The 21640-nt window shown below is 42.1% G+C and overlaps 1 protein-coding gene and 1 long non-coding RNA gene across 7 annotated transcripts in view; one reads left to right on the forward strand and one right to left on the reverse strand.

Annotated features, from left to right (window-relative positions):
* ccdc57 (coiled-coil domain containing 57) overlaps positions 1-21640 on the forward strand; it is a 188458-nt gene that overhangs the window by 74894 nt on the left and 91924 nt on the right. For all 6 annotated transcript variants that reach the window (XM_088000590.1, XM_043714704.2, XM_043714702.2 and 3 more), the window contains one exon: positions 21005-21205. In XM_088000590.1, the coding sequence (XP_087856716.1) occupies positions 21005-21205 (201 nt within the window). The remainder of the gene's footprint in view (positions 1-21004; positions 21206-21640) is intronic.
* The window catches only part of LOC122562133 (uncharacterized), a 147173-nt gene that overhangs the window by 19635 nt on the left and 105898 nt on the right, over positions 1-21640 (reverse strand). The window lies entirely within an intron of this gene.

The following is a 21640-nucleotide window of genomic DNA, read 5'->3' on the forward strand; positions in this document are numbered from 1 at the left end:
TGCTGCCAGGTGTGTGAGCTCTGTGCCTGTTGTCGCCGCCAGCGGTGCAGGCTCTGTGCCTGCCGCTGCTGTCAGAGGTGCGGGCTCGGTGCCTGCCGTCGCCAGGGGTGCGGGCTCTGTGCCTGCCGCCGCTGCTGCGAGGGGTGCGGGCTCTGTGCCTGCTGCTGCCAGCGTTGCGGGCTCTGTGCCTGCCATCGCCAGGGGTGAGGGCTCTGTGCCTGCTGCCGCTGCTGCGAGAGGTGCGGGCTCTGTGCCTGCCATCGCCAGGGGTGAGGGCTCTGTGCCTGCCATCGCCAGGGTTCGGGCTCTGTGCCTGCTGCTGCCAGGGGTGCGGGCTCTGTGCCTGGCACTGCTGCCAGTGGTGCGGGCTCTGTGCCTGCCGCTGCTGCCAGGGTCCGGGCTCTGTGCCTGCCGCTGCTGTCAGGGGTGTGGGCTCTGTGCCTGCTGCCAGGGTTGCGGGCTCTGTGCCTGCCGCCGCCGCCAGGGTTGCGGGCTCTGCGCCTGCCGCCGCCAGGGTTGCGGGCTCTGTGCCCGCCACCGCCAGGGTTGCGAGCTCTGTGCATGCTGCCAGGGGTCCGGGCTCTGTGCCTGCCACTGCCAGGTGTCCGGGCTCTGAGCCTGCTGCTGCTGCCAGGGGTCTGGGGTCTGGGGTCCGGGCTCTGTGCCTGCCGCTGCTGCCAGGGGTCTGGGGTCCGGGCTCCGTGCCTGCCGCTGCCGTCATAGGCTTTGTGGTAGCTATGGCAGTCTTTTGGCCCAGCGTGTCCTTAGTGTGAACTTCTGGCCTTGAGGTGATTCCAGAGTGTCTCCCAGCCTTGAGTTACATCCCAGCATGGTCTGGAGTCAAGACCCAGAACGGGCTGGGGGCCAGTGTGGTCAGGTTTGCAAGACTGTTGATCAGAAGTTTTTATTTCTCTATTTTATAATTTATTCATATGATTTGTAATGTTGGACTTTTTATTTCTTTATTTTTCTATTTTTTTCCCCTAAGAACTTGTACTGAAGAATCCATATTTAGGTACCTTTTACCTAACAGAGGGTCATAGGTGGTGACTTGTACTTTTCGCTGTACTCATTTGAGTATATATGACAATAAGGCTAATTCAATTCAATAAATTCCTTTCTTCGCTGGTGAATGATGCTTGCCTGTAGAAAATGAAAGATTAGAGAAGGCACAGTTCTAAATGTGGACTTTACGTGTGACCTATGTGCAAGCATTACCACACAAGTGTAGGGAAGGACACGCAATTTTGAACCTGGCTTCAGTGGTGGGAGGGGGGACATGGGACAAATCCCCACAGTGCGAAGAGAAGAGGAGAGCCCAGGGTGGGGATGAAAATATTTAAGCAACACAATGGATGTAGCATTGAATTTTTGCATCTCATCCTAAAAAATGTGGGAGCAAAGGAAACTGCCTATATAGAATTTTTAAAATCATCAAAATATCCTTTAAGCATTTCAGTTTTATGGCCAGCAAACATGGTAATCACTTTGTGCTCAACAAGTGCAGCAAACATAGATAAATGATTAGTTAATCTGCTTTGGCAGTCGTATTTAAAGGATCAGTGTTACCAGGACAGAACTCCATTGTTCCTTTAGCAGTCGTGCATGGGATATTTTGCACTCACTTAAAAGACAAGTAAAACTGTAGTCTGATATTTTTTTTCAAACAGGAACAATTTTTGATCTTTTTGTCCTTTATAAATTTTTATCTTTCTCCACCATCATTGAACAAGCTCATCTTTCCTGGAACACCATTTGAGAAACCGTCAAGTCAGATTTCTGCCCTTACCACATTACCAAAATAGATCTGATCAAAGCTTATTAAACAAAAAAGGAAAAAAAGACAAGTAAAGCTATATAAATTACAGTTTATAAAGATTTTATCACCAATAGCAAAAAGAACAATTCAGTCTTTTTCACAGTAATATTCTTTCTTGATTCTCAATCCCAGTGAAGTATCACTTTTATTTTTAATTCTGTACTTCCTAACCTAATTGACTCTTTCTTTCCATTTTTGATGGCCTCAAGGCTTCCTCCCAACTCAATAGGCCCAAATTTCTTTTCAGTTTTGATAACTTGAAAACTTCTTCCCAAACTCTCACAACAAAGAGTTCTCGAGCTAAAACCCTTTTCAATAAGGTGAAATTATTCTTCTGAACTGGAAAACAAGTTGCTGACAGTCTGTTTCTCTGTATAGCATACGAGTTCCATTTTGTAAACATTTCATAAATTAATACCACAGCTATTCTGCTGGGCACTGAAATCATTCATTTTCTTGGAAATGATGTATTTTACTTCCGTGTTCCAAATGATTTCTGATCGCTTTTAGTTTTCAGTGAAAACTAACGTGTGTTTACTTCTACTTTAAAAACGCAGATTCCTAAATGATGAGAATATTTTGCTCCTTCATCACACTTTTAAGACGTTCCCTAAATCCTACCTGTTTCACCAAATTTTGATCATGTGCCATAATCTTCCCTCATGTGGCATATCAAATTTTAGTTCATAACTATCTTAAAACAAAATCACCTTGGGACATTTTATATTAAAGGCCCTACATAAATTAAACCGGTTGTTCGTAAAGTAACAAACTTCTCAGAATGATTTGCTATTTCAGTAATGCACTGAAGTGTCAACTCATGATATGATGAAATTCTGGAGCAAAGCTTTAATTCAAGACCTTCTAACTTGAGAGATGAGAGGGTGCCACTGCATCAACTTTTAATGGAACACTAACTTTCTGACTTAAAGATCAAGCATTATGTGTAAAGAACCAGTTCCCAGTCCTTGTCAAATTTGCTGGTGTTTATCCTGTTGCTGCACGTCTCAGTGTGGGGTGGGGAGTTGGAAGCTGCATAGTAGTTGTACATAGAATAATCTTGGTACTGAATCACCAATAGGATTGTAACTTAAATTATTATCGAACCCTGATTTTCAGAAGGTTGCAATGAAAAATATTAATGCAGAGAAATGAAAGAAAAACAAGTTGACTACTTTTACACTGGATTCAGATTATTCTGACTGTAGTGCGAACATTGCTTTTGTGTGTTAAAGTAGGTCAGATTCTCATTGATCCACTTTAATACAGCATTATGCAAGCAGTAATTGGTTTAGTCGCTCCCAGATTTATGTGAATTTCAGTCCTGCCTTGTCGTTTCAGTACTTAACATTTAACACATTTTAAGACAGAACAATATATTAACAGTATTACTGTTAAAGACAGTAAGTAGTTTTACTAACAATATTTAATAATTTTGATTGTAAAGCTAAAATTCACAGACTGATTTCCCAAGAGTGCATTTTATTGTATGTAGCAGTTGGATAAACAGCTTAGTTGTTTGCTCTCCTCCTGAATCTCTTTAAATACTTTGTGCACTGTGCAACGACTAAGTGGTCTCTCTGAGATTGATTTTTTTTTCTTTTTGCTGGTACAATTGCAACATTTAAGAGGCATTTGGATGGATATGTGAATAGGAAGGGTTTGGAGGAATATGGGCCGGGTGCTGGCAGGTGGGACTAGATTGGGTTGGGATATCTGGTCAGCGTGGACGGATTGGACCGAAGAGTCTGTTTCCATGCTGTACATCTCTATGACTCTCTGACCTGGTGAGTAGCTCATCCACACAGATCATCCCTGTATAGGATCTAGGTTCTCTGGGTTTTGGTCTCTTAACCCATCTCTTTTGAAACAGCAACAGGAATGAAGCACTGAGCTTCACCCCCTTCAAACTAATGAGGAAATATTAACTAATTATTGATTGCTAACTGGAAACCTGTGTTCAGAGTGCTCATATATGGATGTCAAGTGAGATACTTGTGATGACCAGCACCTATGGAACCATAAGGGAGCAGGGGATTTGGTAAGGGAAGGAAACTAACTACATTAAACACTACTTCGGTATTCACACGCCATTTCTACTGTCAACTTTACAGAAATGAAAGTTGGAAGAAGATAAATCCATGTATCTGAGTCAGAAATTAAGGATTCAAGCCTCAGGGAGATTGAGGGAAAAGCAGTATTGAGGGAGTACAGTAGTACTGTTGGAGATCCCACTTTCAGATAAAATGTTAAAACTAGGCCCTGTAAGGCACACAGTATAGTGAAATAAAACAGAAATGCTAGAGACACTGAGCAGATCTGGCAACATCTGTGGAGATAGAAACAGAGATAATGCTTCAAATCCAATAAGACATTTCTTCAAAACTGTGGAGAGAGGAAGCTGGAAAATTGATGTTGCTTATGCTGTAAGAAAGTCGAATGGAGGAGTAAGTGGAGCAGTTGGGAACGAGCCCTGAAACAAAAGGCAAAAGAACTATTAGTGGTAATGGAGAAGAAATGTAGATGAAGGGGGGATGCTACTGGTGATTGTTAATGGCAGAAAATAGATCAGTTCTGCTGGGAGCAAACACAAGCAAACAAGTTACTTTGTGGGAGGAGAAATCAAAATGGATGACACACTATATGGTCTGAAGTTGTTGAACTCAATGTTGAGTCCTCAAGACTTGAAAGTATCGAAATGAAACATTTGGTGCTTTCCTCCAACTTATGTTGGGCTTTGCTGGAACACTGCAGCGTGCCAATAACTTAAATGCTAGCATGAGTGCATCTCCTCTCTGCCAAAACTAACATTGTCACCATGGACACACATCACCTATGATTTGAGAGTGCCTGCTATGTTATTGTGGGCTGTCGATCTCTTCAATTTTTCATACAACGCCTAATCTTGAATGTTTGCAAAAGCAAAACTCTCTTATGTCGTACCGGACTAGCCATACAAATGCAGTGGCTTCAAGAGCAGGTTTGAAGCTAGGAACGCTGCGGTGAATAACTTGCCTCATGATTCCACAAAACCTGGCCGAGCACAAGTCAGGAGTGCAGTGGACTACTCCCGACTTACCTAGATTAGTGAAGGTACAAGAAACTCAACACCAGACAGGTCAAAGCAGACGACATTAACAAATATCCACTTTATCCATCACTGATGCTCAGTGGTAGCTGTGTGTACCGTTTCCTTGGGTCAAAATACTGGAACTCCCTCCCCATTGGCATTATAGGTCTACCAACCAAATATGGACTGCAGCAGTTCAATAAGGCAGCTCACCACCACCTTCTGAAGGGCAATTAGAGATCGGCAATAAATTCGACCTACCAGGGAAAAACCACAGTGGCCAGGTTTCTCGCATTGAGACTAGCTCTGTGGCTGAGAAGGGAAGGGGGGAGAATAGGAGAGTGATAGTGATAGGAAATTCAATCATGAGAGGAACAGACAGGAGATTCTGTAGTGTCAAGCGAGATTCGTGGATGGTATGTTGGCTCCTGGGTACCAGGGCCAGGGATATCTTGAAGTGAGTCTACAGGATTCTTAAAGGGAAGGGAGGGCAGCCAGAAGTTGTGGTACACATCGGTACAAATGACATAGGTAGGGAAAGGGAGGAGGATCTAAAAATAGAATTTAGGGAATTAGTTTGGAAATAGAACACAGAATGAACAGACTAGTAATCTCAGGATTGCTACCAGTGCCACGGGCTAGTGAGACTAGGAATAGAGAGCGAGAGCAGATGAACACATGGCTGCAGGGCTGGTATAGGAGGGAAGGCTTCAGGTATGTGGATCATTGGGATACCTTCTGGGGAAGTTGGTACCTGTACAAGAAGGACGGGTCGCTCCCGAACTGGATGGGCACCAATATCCTGGGCGGGTGGTTTGCTAGAGCTCTTTGGGTGGGTTTTATCTACATTGGCAGGAGGTTAGGAACCTGAGCTACATATCAAATGATGGAGTAGGGAGTGAACAGCCAGATACAGCATGGAGAGAGTCTGTGAGAAGGGATAGGCACTTGATAGGGCAAAGGTATAGTCAGTGTAATGGGTTGAAGTGACTATTTTAATGTATCAGGAATAAGAATAATGAACTCAGAGCATGGATCAGAACTTGGAACAATGATGTTCTGGCCATTTAAGGAGACTTGGATAATACAGGGGCAGGAATGGTTGTTGGATGTTCCAGGGTTTAGATAATTCAAAAGGAATGGGGCGGGGAGGTAAAAGAGGTGGAGGAGTGGCATTGCTAATCAGGGATAGTGGAACAACTGCAGAAAGGGAGATCATTGAGAAGGGTTTGTCTACAGAGTCAGTATGGGTGGAAGTCAGAAACAGGAAAGGAGCAGTCATTTTATTGGGAGTTTTCTATGGTCCCCCCAATAAGAGGCGTGGAGGAGCAGATTGGGATCAGATTTTGGAAAGGTGCAAAAGTAATAGGGTTGTTGTTATGGGTGACTTTAACTTTCACAATATTGATTGGAAGCTACTTAATTTAAATAGTTTGGATGGAGCAGTCTTTGCCGGATGTGTCCAGGAAGTATTCCTTATGCAATATGTAGATAGGCTGACTAAAGTGGAGGCCAATTGGATTTGGTGCTTGGCAGCGAACTACGCCAGATGTCTCTGTGGGAGAGCATTTTGGTGATAATGATCACGACTCCCTTACCTTTACTGTACTCATAGAGAAGGATAGGAGCAGATGGTATGGGAAAGTATTTAATTAGGGGAGGGGGAATTACAATCCTATTAGGCAGGAACTGGATGAGGAAGTGGAAGGGTGGGTTAGTAAGTTTGCCGATGATATGCAGGTTGATGGAGTTGTGGATAGTATGGACGGCTGTTGTAGGTTGCAACAGGGCATTGACAAGATGCAGAACTGGGCTGATAGGTGGCAGATGGAATTCAACCTGAAAAACTGAAGTGATTCACTTTGGAAAGTTGAATACAGGGTTAAAGGCAGGATTCTTGGCAGTGTGGAGGAACAAAGGGATCCATGTCTACATATCTTCAAAGTTGCCACCCAAGTTGATAAGGTGGCTTTCATTAGCACAGGGATTGAATTTAAGAGCCACGAGGTTATGTTGCAGCTCCATAGAGCCCTGGTTAGACCACACTTGTAATATTGTGTTCAGTTCTGGTCGCCTTATTATAAGAAGGATGTGGAAATTTTAGAGAGAGTGCAGAGGAGATTTACCAGGATGTTGTCTGGACTGGAGGGCATGTCTTATGAAGAAAGGTTGAGAGAGCGAAGGCTTTTCTCATTGGAGTGAAGAAGGATGAGAGGTGACTTGATAGAGGTGTACAAGATGTTGAGAGGCATAGATAAAGTGAACAGTCAGAGACTTTTTCTCAGGACAGAAATGGCTATCATAAGGGGTCATAATTCTAAAGTCATTGGAGGAATGTTATATCAGAGGTAGGTTCTTTACACAGAGAATGGTAGGTGTGTGGAATGGGCTGCAGGCAGTTGTAGTAGAGTCAGATTCATGAGGGAGTTTTAAGCGACTCTTGAATAGGCACATGGAAGATAGTACAGGGAAGGGTGTGTCAGTTAGTCTGATCTTTGAGTAGGATAAAAGGCCAGCACAACACTGGGGGCTGAAGGGCCTATACTGTTCTCTAATGCTGACCCAACAAGTGACATTCATATCCCATGAATTAATTTTTTTAAAAATTCAGGCCTAGTCAGTCAAATATTCTATCTTTCAAATATGTTGAAGGAAATATGTTAAGCACTTTCCATAGTTATCTTTCAAAAGGCCACCAATAATAAAGTGATGCAACACTGGATCAACTGTACCACCTTGGCCTTCTACAAAACAAAGGCCATCATAACTGCGAAACCAATTATGATGGATCAGGCACTACATCAGCATGGCTGAAAAGCATCTTCTCTGCCATGTTCTGTTCTTTGTGCTCTCAGATGACCAGTGTTCCAGGGGAGGACAAAGAAAATGCTCAAACTCTCCTTGAAGTGCAACAACATTGACATTAGTGACTGGAAGGAACTTGCAACAAAACTTTAAAAATGGCAATAATTTGTCCATCAAGTTCTGTTATGCTTTGAGTCAAATTTCCTTAATAGTGAGACAGAGCATTGCAGCAAAAATAAGTAGTAAAGGAAACAAATTCTGTGCTCTAAATCCCACATCTTGTGGTATGTCCTGTTCCATATGCTCAAATATCTGCAGTTTGGGAATCCGCTATTCAGTCACATGAAGGCTCATAGCTGAATAATGTATTGCTGGAAAAGCGCAGCAGGTCAGGCAGCATCCAAGGAGCAGGAGAATCGATGTTTCGGGCACAAGCCCTTCTTCAGGACTTATGCCCGAAACGTCAATTCTCCTGCTCCTTGGATGCTGCCTGACTTGCTGCACTTTTCCAGTGACACATTTTTCAGCTTTGATCTCCAGCATCTGCAGTCCTCACTTTCTCCTACATGAAGGCTCATGGCAAACTTGCAACTGAATAGATCAATCAAGGGACAGCTAACGACAACTAGCTAATATGTGTGTGGGAGGTGCCGGGTTTTTGGATGGGATGTTAATCTGTGGGTTCACTAGGTCAACTTTACAATAATTTCTTCTCATAGTGCCCTGACTAACACCCAGCCCGCAACTAAAGTTGCCAACACCAGATTAGGTTGTTATGGGTTTTAGTTGTTATTAATGGGATGCTGTATCAAACACAGATCAAGGTTTATGTAGCAAAAACAATCAATGCCATTAATTTGTAAGTAGAGTTCCTTGGGACATTTCGAAAAGAATTTTACCTAATCTTAAACCTATAATTCTTTCACTCTGATTTAGTCTTACATAGTAAATCAACACCTAGAAACTAAGTTAAACGTCATTCAGGAATTAGCTTTCTTTGAAGTTAATTTTTAAAGATGTCATTCACGTCATTGATGTCATCCATGGACCTGGAAAAACTTGTTGAAAATTCTATCAAATGTATCGGTTTCAAATTTTCAAAGTCTGCACTGTTTTATTTTTACCCAGTGTTTATGACTTTCTCCTCGTACTACAGTTGTTTTGTAGTGATGGGCTGGAGTGGTAAGACTTTAATGGCTTAAACATATGATTTCTCTTCTCTTTTAGTCCTGAAAACCTCATAACAGCTCCTGCTTCCCTAACATGTGCATAAACTATCTTAATCATTGTGGTAACTTTAAGCTGATTGGTTTTTGAAGACAGGTATCTTCCATTTTCTCACAGACATACTGCCAAAATGTCATGCTTCAGTGCTCCTGGATATGGATATGCCAGCAGTGCATATCAAGATGTTCTGCACTGAGTTGGAGAGTTTACCATAAGTGTTCCTGACCTATTCAGGACTGTGGGAACACAAAATCCTGGCCAGTAATGCCTGCTGTTTTCATTATTGTGTCTGCTGCAAAACTGTAATTTTAAAATGCCACAGGTCTAAAACCAGAGGGTGGTGAATTTGTGGAACTCATTATGGCAGAAGGCTGTGGAGGCCAAGTCATTTGAATGTTTTTAAAACAAAAATAGATGGGTTCTTGATTAGCAAGGAGATCCAGGTTTATAGGAAGAAGACAGGAGAAAGGAGTTGAGAAACATATCAGCTTGATCAAATAGCTTGACTTGATTTACTATTGTCACATATACTGAGAAACAGTGAAAAGTATTGAGTGCTCATCATAACCTGATGCACTTATGTAAGGTAATAGAACAGAATACTGAATATAGTGTTACAGTTACAGAGAAGGCACAGAGAAAGATCACTCTCATATATGCGAGGTCCATTCATAGGTCTGATCATAGCAGAGAGGAAGTTATTCTTGAATCTGTGTTGGCATATGTTTTCAAACCTTTGTAACTTCTTCCTGGTGGAAGAGAGTATAACCAGGATGGCAGGGATTTTTGATTATGTTGATTGCTTTCCCTAGGCAGTGAGAAGTGTAGACTGAGTCGATGGAAGGTAGCTTGGTTTTTGTGAAGGACTGGGCTGCATTCACAACTCTGTAATTTCTTGCAATCTTGAGCAGACCAGTTGCCATACCAAGTTGTGATGTGTACAGATAGGATGTTTTCAATGGCGCATCTATAAAAATGTAGGCATGCCAAATTTCCTTAGCCTTCTGAGGAAGTAGAGTTGTTAGTATGTTTTCTGGACCGTAGCATCATTGTGGATGGACCAGGACAGATTGGTGATGTCTACTCCCAGGAGCTTAAATTTCTCAACCACCTCCACCTCAGCACCATTGATGTAGACAGGGTCATGATTTCCACTCTGCTTCCTGAAGTTGATGACCAGCTGCTTCATTTTGCTGACATTAGGGGAGAGATTGTTGTCTTTATACCACACCACTATGCTCTCTATCTTTTTCCTGTACTCTGTGCCATCATTGTTAGAGATCCGACCTACTACAGTGGTGTCATCAGCAAATTTGTATTCGAGTTAGAGCTGAATTTGCCATACAATCATGAGTCTGTAAGGAGTATAGTCCAGGGGTGAGTATGCAGCCTTGCAGGGTACCGGTGTTGGGGATTATTGTGGAGGTGGTATTGCCACTTATCCTTACTGTTTGCAGTCTGTAAATCAGGAAATCAAGGATTTAATTAAGAGAGGGGAGAAGAATCCTAGGTCTCAGAGTCTGGAAATGTACTTTTATTAGAACAATGGGCTGAATAGCCTAATTCTGCTCCTATAAACTTATGATTTTATTGTCTAAGATGATGTATAAACCACACAGAAGAGAAAAAGCATATTATCATAACCGTTCTTGTAAGCTTATTTAGTTTTCCTTCATACACTGTGACTTGAATTTCATGCATGTCCCCTAAAGTTTTATTGATGTCTGGCACATTGGTTCAGTTTAATTAATGCCACAAGTGTATACAGAGGAACCTCAATTATCTGGCATTCAAATATCCAATTTTTGGATTATCTGGACAAGATCGCAAGGTCCCGATGCTTGGCTAAACTGTGTTATCCAGCATTCGATTATCCGAACAAAATACTCCCTGCCTGTGTTGTTTGGATAATTGAGGTTCCTCTGTATATAGAAACCTATCGAGCCTAACTAAGCAAAGTAAAAGTAGCACACACATGAGAATGCATGCTCTCTATCCACAGTCGATAATTAGTGATCTTGACTGCATTAAATAAACACAGGACCACATTATGCACTTATTCTCTCCTTGAGAATCCATGCTGAATTCCATTAGCACTTCCTGTTCCAAGTTAATAGTACAACACCACGGTTATATATGAGATTTATAAGACGGTTAGGTTTTTGGACTGTGAAATTTATGGTAAAAATGAGGGAAGTCATGTGACTTAGTCTGAAGTCTGACAACAAACCTGGATGAGGGAACTGTTAAAAGATGGCTTTGATTGTTTTACTGGAAAGAATATATAAGGTACTTATGCTTGGACGTAATGCCAGTAGCATTTATGCTTATGATAATTAGAGCATTAGTCTCCAAATTCCAAAGAGCGTGTTATGAATGTCAGGTTGTAGGCAGTTTAATGTATGCAAATAGCATCTTGTATGTTAGTTCTTAAACTTTTCTATAGGGGACTCCTTCAAGGTACAACATTCATCTACAGACTCCCAAACCAGAAATTACTACTGTACATCCAGCTACCAGGTGATCTACCTTGAATGACTGTCAGATATCTAAAGTACATAAAACAGTAATTTTAGTAGATATTTTTCAGTGAAGCAAAAGTGCATATTTGATATTTTTATTGCACTGTTGACAACCTAAGGTCATCCTAATACATTTTACTGTTTAAATATTTTCAATGCATAATAACTGTTATAATGTAGGAAATGCAACAACCAAATCTCATACATAAAGCTCCCATTGATGACAATTAGATAGATGACTCGATCATCAACTTTGTGCAGTGTTTCTTAATTAACTGCTTTCCTTCTTACATATTGAGGTGACATAGTGATAATGTCAATGGAGTAGTAATCCAGAAATCCAGGCAAGTTCCCTGGGGCATGTTACAGCTAAAAATGTGTTGCTGGAAAAGCGCAGAAGGTCAGGCAGCATCCAGGGAGCAGGAGAATTGACGTTTCGGGCATGAGCCCTTCTTCAGGAATCTTCAGGATTCCTGAAGAAGCGCTCATGCCTGAAACATCGATTCTCCTTCTCCTTGGATGCTGCATGACCTCCTGCGCTTTTCCAGCAACACATTTTTCAGCTCTGATCTCCAGCATCTGCAGTCCTCACTTTTCCCCCCCATGTTACAGCTAATAAAATTTAAATTCAGTGAATAACTTTTTGGAGTTAAATGCTAATTTCAGTGATGGCAACCATGAAATTATCATTGATTATTGTAAAGCAAACCCCACGATTGGAGTATTGTGTGCAATTCTGGTCTCTTTCCTATCGGAAGGATGTTGTGAGACTTGAAAGGGTGCAGAAAAGATTTGCAAGGTTGTTGCCAGTGTTGGAGGATTTTAGCTACAGGGAGAGGCTGAATAGACTGGGGCTGTTTTGCCCTGGAGTGTCGGAGGCTGAACCTATGCCCTCTAGATCTGGACTCCCCCATCCCCAGGAAAAGACCTTGTCTGTTTATCCTATCCATGCCCCTCATGATTTTATAAACCTCTAAAATCACCCCTCAGCCTCCAACACTCCAGGGAAAACAGCTATAGTCTATTCAACCTCTCCCTAAAGCTCAAATCGTCCAACCCTGGCAACATCCTTGTAAATCTTTTCTGAACCCTTTGAAGTTTCACAGCATCCTTCCAGTAGGAAAGAGACCAGAACTGCACGCAATATTCCAAAAATGGCCTAACCAATATTCTGTACAATTGCAATGTGACCTCCCAACTCCTTTACTCAATGTTATGACTAATAGAGGAAAGCATACTAATTGCCTCCTTCACTAACCTATTTACCTGCGACTATGGGCGGCACGGTGGCACAGTGGTTAGCACTGCTGCCTCACAGCGCCAGAGATCCTGGGTTCAATTCCCGCCTCAGGCGACTGACTGTGTGGAGTTTGCACGTTCTCCCCGTGTCTGCGTGGGTTTCCTCCGGGTGCTCCAGTTTCCTCCCACAGTCCAAAGATGTGCAGGTAAGGTGAATTGGCCATGCTAAATTGCCCATAGTGTTAGGTAAGGGGTAAATGTAGGGGTATGGGTGGGTTGCGCTTCGGCGGGTCGGTGTGGACTTGTTGGGCCGAAGGGCCTGTTTCCACACTGTAATGTAATGTAATCTTCTTTCAAGGAATTATGAACCTGCACTCCAAGATCTCTTTGTTCAGGAATAGTCCCCAGGACCTTGGAATTAAGTGTATAAGTCTTGCTCTGATTTGCTTTTCCAAATTGCAGCATCTCACATTTATCTAAATTAAATTCCATCTGCCACTTCTCCAACCCATTGTCCCATCTGATCAACATCCTGGTGTAATCTGAGGTAACCTCCTTCACTGTCCACTACATCTCCAATTTTGGTGTCAGCTGCAAACTTACTAACTATACCTCCTATGTTCACATCCAAATCATTTATATAAACTATGAAAAGCAATAGACCCAAGCACTGATCCTTGTGGTACACCACTGGTCAGAGGCCTCCAGTCCGAAAAGCAACCTTCCACCACCACCCTCTGTCTTCTACCTTTTGAGCCAGTTCTGTATCCCAAATGGCTAGTTCTCCCTGTATTCCATGAGGTCTAACCTTGCTAACCAGTCTGTCATGGGGAATCTTGTTGAACGCCTTACTGAAGTCCATATAGATCATGTCTACTGCTCTGCCCTCATCAATCCTCTTTGTTACTTCTTCAAAAAAACTGAATCAAGTTCGTGAGTCATGACCTCCCACGCACAAAGCCATGCTGCTTATCCCTAATCAGTCCTTGCCTGTTTTTCCAAATACCCTCTAACAACTTGCCCACCATGGATGTCAGGCTCACTGGTCTATAGTTCCCTGGCTTGTCCTTACCACCTTTCTTAAATAGTGGCACCATGTTAGCCACCCTCCAGTCTTCCGACACCTCGCCTATTGATGATAGAAATATCTCAGCAAGGGGCGCAGAAATCACTTCCCTAACTTCAAACAGAGTTCTAGGGTACACCTGATCAGGTCCTGGAGATTTAACCAGATTTATCAAGACATTCAGCACTTCCTCCTCTGTAATTTGGACATTTTTCAAGATGTCACCATCTATTTCCCCACATTCTATACCTCCCATTTCCTTCTCTACAGTAAATACTGATGCAAAATACTCATTTAGTATCTTCCCCCATCTCCTGTGGCTGCACACAAAGGCCGCCTTGCTGATCTTTGAGGGACCCTATTCTCTCCCTAGTTACCCTTTTGTCCTCAATATATTTATAAAAACCCTTTGGATTCTCCTTAATCCTATTTGCCAAAGCTATCTCATGTCCCCATTTTGCCCTCCTGACCTCCCTAAGTTTACTCCTACTGCCTTTATACAGAGGAACCGCGATTACCCAAATGAGATGGGCATGCACTATTTCATTTGGATAATTGATTATTTGTTTAATTGATTTCCTCTGGGACTTGGAGTTTTCTGTGAAGTCTGCTCCCCGTTCAGGAGACTAGACAGCAGCACATGGCATGCGAGGCCTCAACACGTCCCCCAAACACCCCCCCCCCACATCCGCTCCCACCTCTAATCCCTGTTCTGCTCCCACCCCGTGCCCCCAACCCTGTCCACTCCCGCCCGCCCCCCCAATCCTGCCTGCCCACCCCCAAACCTACTTGACCCCTCCACTCGACCCCATCCCCGCCCCCTCAACGCCCGTCCACCCCCACCCTCTGTCTGTCACCCGTCTGTGTCCCAGCTGAACATCCCTCTTTCCGCCCCCCCCCCCCCCCCCCCCCAGGCAGCCAGACTGTACACCAACAGTAAGACTGCTACTGCCTTTGTGAGGTAAGTCTCCAAATAGGTCACACAACTTTCTACTGCAACTTTTTGACAGTTTCCACCTCTGCCCTTTACAGGACAATATTGGAGAGATTATCTGGGGAAGGGAAGGGGAGGGGGTTTATGGTACACTCCAGGGAAAGAGTCGGGGAGAGAGAGAGGGCAGGAGGTCGGACGGTGCCTGGACTGTTCAGGACTATTCTCGGCAGCATTTCAGTGAGCTGAGTTAGTTTTTAATCATCGTACCTATAAACAAAAGACGCGATCAGGGTTGAAACAGCTCATTGACGTAATGTCTCAATCGAGACCTCAAGATCTCCTTCGGATAATCCGAAATTCAGATAATTGATATGCTGATAATCGAGGTTCCTCTGTACTCTTCTAAGGATTCACTAAATCTCTCCTGTCTAGACTTGTCATATGCTTCCTTCTTTTTCTTAACCAAAACCTCAATTTCTCTTGTCATCCAGCATTCCCTACACCTACCAGCCTTTCCACTTACCCTAACAGGTATATACTGTCTCTGCACTCATATTATCTCATTTCTGAAGGCTTTCCATTTTCCAGACATCCCTTTAGCTTGCGAACATCTGCCCCCAATCAGCTTTTGAAATATCTTGCTCATACCGTCAAAGTTTGCCTTCCTCCAATTTCGAACTCAACTTTTAGATCTAGTCTATTCTTTTCCATCACTATTTTAATGCTAATAGGATTATAGTCACTGGCCCCAAAGTGCTCCCCCACTGAACTCAATCAGCCCTTCTAACTTCATGATAACATTTTTTCATAAATAGTTTGAGTAGTTCCAATTCTCTGTCGGTGAGATTTATATTGTCTGCGCTATTGTAGTTTCAAGATATTGTTATCCCTTTCAGAAATGTTGGTATTTAAAATTTCTACAACAGCTGTTTATTTTAAATCTATTATGTAGGGTCATATGCGATGGATTGTATTGTTTATCCCAGATAAGTGCCACACCAATTCTTCTCAAATGTTTGATCATTTGTCACTGCAATAGCTTCAAGGCTCCTCTTTGGAACCATTCATTCAGCCTTTTAGAGAAGTAAAACATAGTATTGGAATTGTACGGAGTGTGTAAACACATCTACTTATGATTATCAGGCTGTCTTCTGAATTCAGTACTACTGGTCATTCCTTTAAATGGATACATTGCCAAGAATTGTCATACAATGCCCTTCTTAAAGCACTGCTTAGATAACCCGGGCTCAAAAATAAGGCATAACATCAGTCCGCTTCTGTCTGAAGTATGCAGTGCTACCCACCATTCTCGATGAGGACAAATTATCGCTTCTTTACCCACATCTGAAGCAGGTATCATTGTCATGATATATTCAAGTAATTGGTTTAATGTGGTTAAAATTCTTGCTCCACAATTAGTTTTTCCTGATGCACCCACCCCATTGCAGATGAGTAACCATGTTAAAGTGTCTTTGTGGATCTCTGGAACCAACCCAAAACACCCTTCTTCACTCTTGCTCCTGGTTTGACCCAGCAATTCCCAACACAAACCAAAGAATCTGAGCCCTGGAGTAAGTTCTTCTGACGCTTACTAAGTGGCCCTGAACAACCTCTCCTGAAAATTGAGATCCTCAAGACCTACAACTTTAGACATATTCTAAATTTGAATAATTTTGGACAAAATGTCTCTGGAAAATTCTCCAGAAAAGAGGCAAAAACCTTAGAGAGACTATAAAAGTGGGTTTTTAAAAACCATTTACATACATGCATGTTGTTTTTCAGGTATATAGTTCTATCAATATAAATCCCCTCCCTGATGGTGGGTATTGTCAGGCGATTTAACTTCAGGGAGGTGGTGATAGGTGACAGTTCAAAACATGCTTTATCCATACCAAAACCTCACAAAGTGGCTGTACTCTTATAAATGATAATCATTCAAGGAGTTTTTACAGGTAGCAATGGGGAAATGTCAAAGTCTTTGCTGTCTGTAGTCAATATGTTTTGAATGTGTCTATGTTTCTAAACCCATGAATGTGTCATCCATTTAATAGTCAGCAGCCAACTTCAGTGGGCTTAAATCAAGATTGCGATCATGAAAAGACACATTTGAAACTTCTCAACTTTCACGCTTCAGAACAATTCACAAGAATAAGAATAAAGGGGCAAAACAAAATTTATACTATATGAGAGGAGTGCTGATTGGTTGGCATGTAGCCTTTGCCATGTAGAATGCAACATTAACTTGATTTTATATATCGAACCAGTCAACCTGCCATTATTGAAAATTGTGAGTGTGCAAGAGACCAAAATTAGAATGAGTCTGAGATCTCATTGGTTTGTAGGGTTGGAGGATATTTCCGAGATGGTATGGCTGAGCTATGAGAGGATTTGAAAACAAGGGTGACATTTTTAAATTAGAAGGGTTCCTGAATCATAAGCTACTGTAGATCAGTGAACATAGAAGTGAAAGTTGAACAGGACTTGTGTGAATTAGGATTATAGCAGCAAAACTAATTTTGGGTGAGCTGTAGTTTGAAAGCTGGCCAGGACAGCATTGAAATAGGCAAGTCGTGATGGCTACAATGTTTGAAACAAAATTTGATAATTTGTGTCTATGTTGATTGTAACAAGCAAAATATTTAAATGCATGTATCTGAATTGAAGTTAAAATACTTTTTCTTTATTTGGCGTTTGACTTTATATCATCCATACTGAGGATTAACCAAAGAGTCATTCAGCACAGAAACGGACCCTTTGGTCCAACAAGCCCATCCCAACTGTAAACTAGTCCCACCTGCCTGCACTTGGCCCATATCCCTCCAAACATTTCTTATTCATGTACTCATCCAAATGTCTTTTAAACTATATCTGAATCTACCACGTCCTCTGAAATTTCATTCCACTGTCCAGATTACAGAGGAGAAAGTGCTGATGTCTTGAAACGGTTAAAGGTGGATAAATCCCCAGGACCTGATCAGGTGTACCCGAGAACTCTGTGGGAAGCTAGAGAAGTAATTGCTGGGCCTCTTGCTGAGATATTTGTATCATCGATAGTCACAGGTGAGGTGCCAGAAGACTGGAGGTTGGTAAATGTGGTACCACTGTTTAAGAAGGGTGGTAAGGACAAGCCAGGGAACTATAGACCGGTGAGCCTGACCTCAGTGGTGGGCATGTTGTTGGAGGGAATCCTGAGGGACAGGATGTACATGTATTTGGAAAGGCAAGGACTGATTAGGGATAGTGAACATGGCTTTGTGCGTGGGAAATCATGTCTGTCAAATTTGATTGAGTTTTTTGAAGAAGTAACAAACAAGATTGATGAGGGCAGAGCAGCAGATGTAATCTATATGGACTTCAGTAAGGCGTTCGACAAGGTTCCCCATGGGAGACTGATTAGCAAGGTTAGATCTCATGGAACACAGGGAGAACTAGCCATTTGGATACAGAACTGGCTGAAAGGTAGAAGACAGAGGATGGTGGTGGAGGGTTGTTTTTCAGACTGGAGGCCCATGACCAGTGGAGTGCTACAAGGATCGGTGCTGGGTCCTCTACTTTTTGTCATTTATTTAAATGATTTGGATGCGAGCACAAGAGGTACAGTTAGCAAGTTTGCAGATGACACCCAAATTGGAGGTGTAGTGGACAGCGAAGAGGGCTACCTCAGATTACAACAGGATCTGGACGAGATGGACCATTGGGCTGAGAAGTGGCAAATGGAGTTTAATTCGGATAAATGCAAAGTGCTACATTTTGGGAAAGCCAATCTTAGGACAACTTATACACTTAATGGTAAGGTCCTAGGGAGTATTGCTGAACAAAGAAACCTTGGAGTGCAGGTTAATAGCTCCTTGAAAGTGGAGTCGCAGGTAGATAGGATAGTGAAGAAGGCGTTTTGTAAACGTCAGAGTCTGGAGTACAGGAGTTGGGAGGTCATGTTGCGGCTGTACAGGACATTGGTCAGGCCACTGTTGGAATAATGCTTGCAGTTCTGGTCTCCTTCCTATCGGAAAGATGTTGTGAAACTTGAAAGGGTTCAGAAAAGATTTACAAGGATGTTGCCAGAGTTGGAGGATTTGAGCTATAGGGAGAGGCTGAACAGGCTGGGGCTGTTTTCAGTGGAGCGTCGGAGGCTGAGGGGTGACCTTATTGAGGTTTACAAAATTATGAGGGGCATGGATAGGATAAATAGACAAAGTCTTTTCCCTGGGGTTAGGGAGTCCAGAACTAGAGGACATAGGTTTAGGGTGAGAGGGGAAAGATATAAAAGAGACCGAAGGGGCAACTTTTTCATGCAGAGAGTGGTGCGTGTATGGAATGAGCTGCCAGAGGAAGTGGTGGAGGCCGGTACAATTGCAACATTTAAGAGGCATTTGGATGGGTATATGAATAGGAAGGGTTTGGAGGGATATGGGCCGGGTGCTGGCAGGTGGGACTAGATTGAGTTGGGATATCTGGTCGGCATGGACAGGTTGGACCGAAGGATCTATTTCCATGCTGTACATCTCTATGACTCTAAACTACTGAGTAAAAAAAAAATTGCCCCGAGTCTTTTTTTAAAAATCTCTCTCTCTCTTTCTCTCTCTTTCTTTCTCTCTCGCTCTTTTTCTCTCTCTCGCTCTTTTTCTCTCTTCTCTCTCTCTTTCTCTCTTCTCTCTCTCCTCTCTCTCTCCTCTCTCTCTCCTCTCTCTCTCTTCTCTCTTCTCTTTTCTCTCTCCTTCTCGCCTTCTCGCTTTCTCTTCTTCTCGCCTTCTCTTCTCGCCTTCTCTTCTCGCCTTCTCTTCTCTCCCCTCACATCTTAAAAATATGCTTTCTAGTCTTGAAATCTCCCACCCAAGGGAAAAGACACTTATCATTCACCTTATCTGTACCCCTCATGATTTTATAAACCTCAATAAGGTCATCTCTCAACCTGCTAAGCTCAAGTGAATAAAGTCCCAGTCTCTTCCTAACTCAAACTGTCTATTCCCGGCAACATCCTGGTAAGTCTCTTCTGAACCCTCTCCAGTTTAATAATATCCTCCCTATAAAAGGACGACCAGAACTGTACACAGTCCTCCAGAAGAGGTGTCACCAAGGTCTTGTACAACCTCCACATAACATCCCAACTCCTATACTCAAAGGTCTGAGCAATGAAAGAAAGTGTGCTAAACACCTTCGTTACCACCTATCCAAGTGTGATGCAAACTTCAAAGACTTATGTACCTGAACCCCTAGGTCTCTCTATTCTCCAGTGCTACCAAATCCCTACTTTTAGTTGTGTAAGCCCTCGTTTGTTTTACCAAAATGCATTACCTTTATATATCGGTACTTTTTATACATTAAATGCAGATGTTGCTGAGAATGTCATTACATGATGTCCAAATCTATGAGTACTATTTTAAGAGTCAACACTGAGTCCTAATAATCTTTTCTCAGTTAAGACAAGTTTGGAGAACATTGTATTCCTTCCTTTTGAAATTTTCCTGAAGAAGCTGTCCCTCGGTCACTTGTTCCAATATCACAAACAAAGGAGTCTAGTCTAATGAATCACTCTGGACTGCTCAAATGGTGGATTTGATTAAGCTAAATCTGATGCAGTCCTCAGCTACATTGAACATGAATTATTCATGATAAAGTTTCGGAGCCTGAAACCGCTTGTTTCTTGATCCACTATCTCAGCTCTGAAATCAAACCCCAATTTTATGGTTCTAATAGTTCATATGTTTGATTTTCATTTCACAATTTAAACTTTTGAATCATTCTGCTATTGAATTTTTTGAAAAGTATTTTATATGAACTGCATGCTTTTAAAGGATTGCACTGCTAACTATTTGACATATTTTAATATTATGTGGCATTGGTGTGAACTGCAAAGAAGAGGCAGTTGAGCTATGAATTGTAACAGGCTGGGAAAATTTTTAATTGTTTTTTTTTCCTACAGGAGCCTGCAATGTTCATGAACAAGAGACATTTTCAACACTAATGCGCATATTGTTCAAAATTTTTAAAAATTAATTTATTGGGTGCGGACATTGCTGGCTAGGCCAGCATTTATTACCCATCCCTTGCCTAAAGGACATTAGAGAACTAAATGGGTTTTTTGATTATCAACCATGGTTTCATGGTGGCCATGAGACTCTTATTACAAATTTTTATTAAGTTCAATTTTCGCTATCTGGCATGGTAGTGTTTGAAGCCAGGTCCCCAAAACTTTGCCTGATCTCTGGTTTAACAGTCTAGCAATAGTAGCATAAAGCCATCGCATTCCCCTCAAAATAAAGAAACATTTTTATTTTAGTAATTGCCTTTTTCTTTGAAATTAAAAGCTCTAATATTTCTTTAGACATTGTGAATTGGATCGTTTTGCTCGTGAGAGAGATACAAAACTTGCTACTGTAAGGGAATTACATTCAGAACAGATTAGAGAGCTGGAAAACAATATACGTGAACTGCAAATGAGTTTGGAGACAGTTGAAATGGAGAAACGACGAATGGAATGGAGCCATGCAGATGCTACAAAGGAGAAAGATGATACTATTGAGAAGTAAGTGTCTGTTCCATTCCTTGAAGTAGTCAATCTTTTATGCTATTTCACCAAATACAATATTGATGTTTGAAAGAATAGGCTGTTGTGAGAATAATTGGATCCAGTTGTGGAATATGGGTTGGGGAGGGTTTAGGATGGAAGGAGTTAAGAGCAAGAGAATGAAGATGGTGGTAGGGAATAACTGGAAGAAAGCATGCAAGAAAGAAGAATGGATGAGGTGGAGTGGGAAAGATGGAATGCTGGGAGATCAGAGACAGGGAAATGATCTCTTCAGAGAAAGTCAACCAAGAACTTCTATCTCCCCACAGCCTGAAATTTTATGTTTGGTCCTATTAGAAGGAATGAAAATGTTTAAGCTCCAACTATTATAATTTCTTCAACGCGAGGCACTAGACTTGAAGATGTAACATTCTTAATCTTTATAAAAAATTT

This window comes from Chiloscyllium plagiosum, unplaced genomic scaffold (assembly GCF_037043375.1).
Source record: "Chiloscyllium plagiosum isolate Xiang-an unplaced genomic scaffold, Cpla_swu_hap1 HiC_scaffold_25, whole genome shotgun sequence".
Classification (NCBI taxonomy): Eukaryota; Metazoa; Chordata; class Chondrichthyes; order Orectolobiformes; family Hemiscylliidae; genus Chiloscyllium; species Chiloscyllium plagiosum.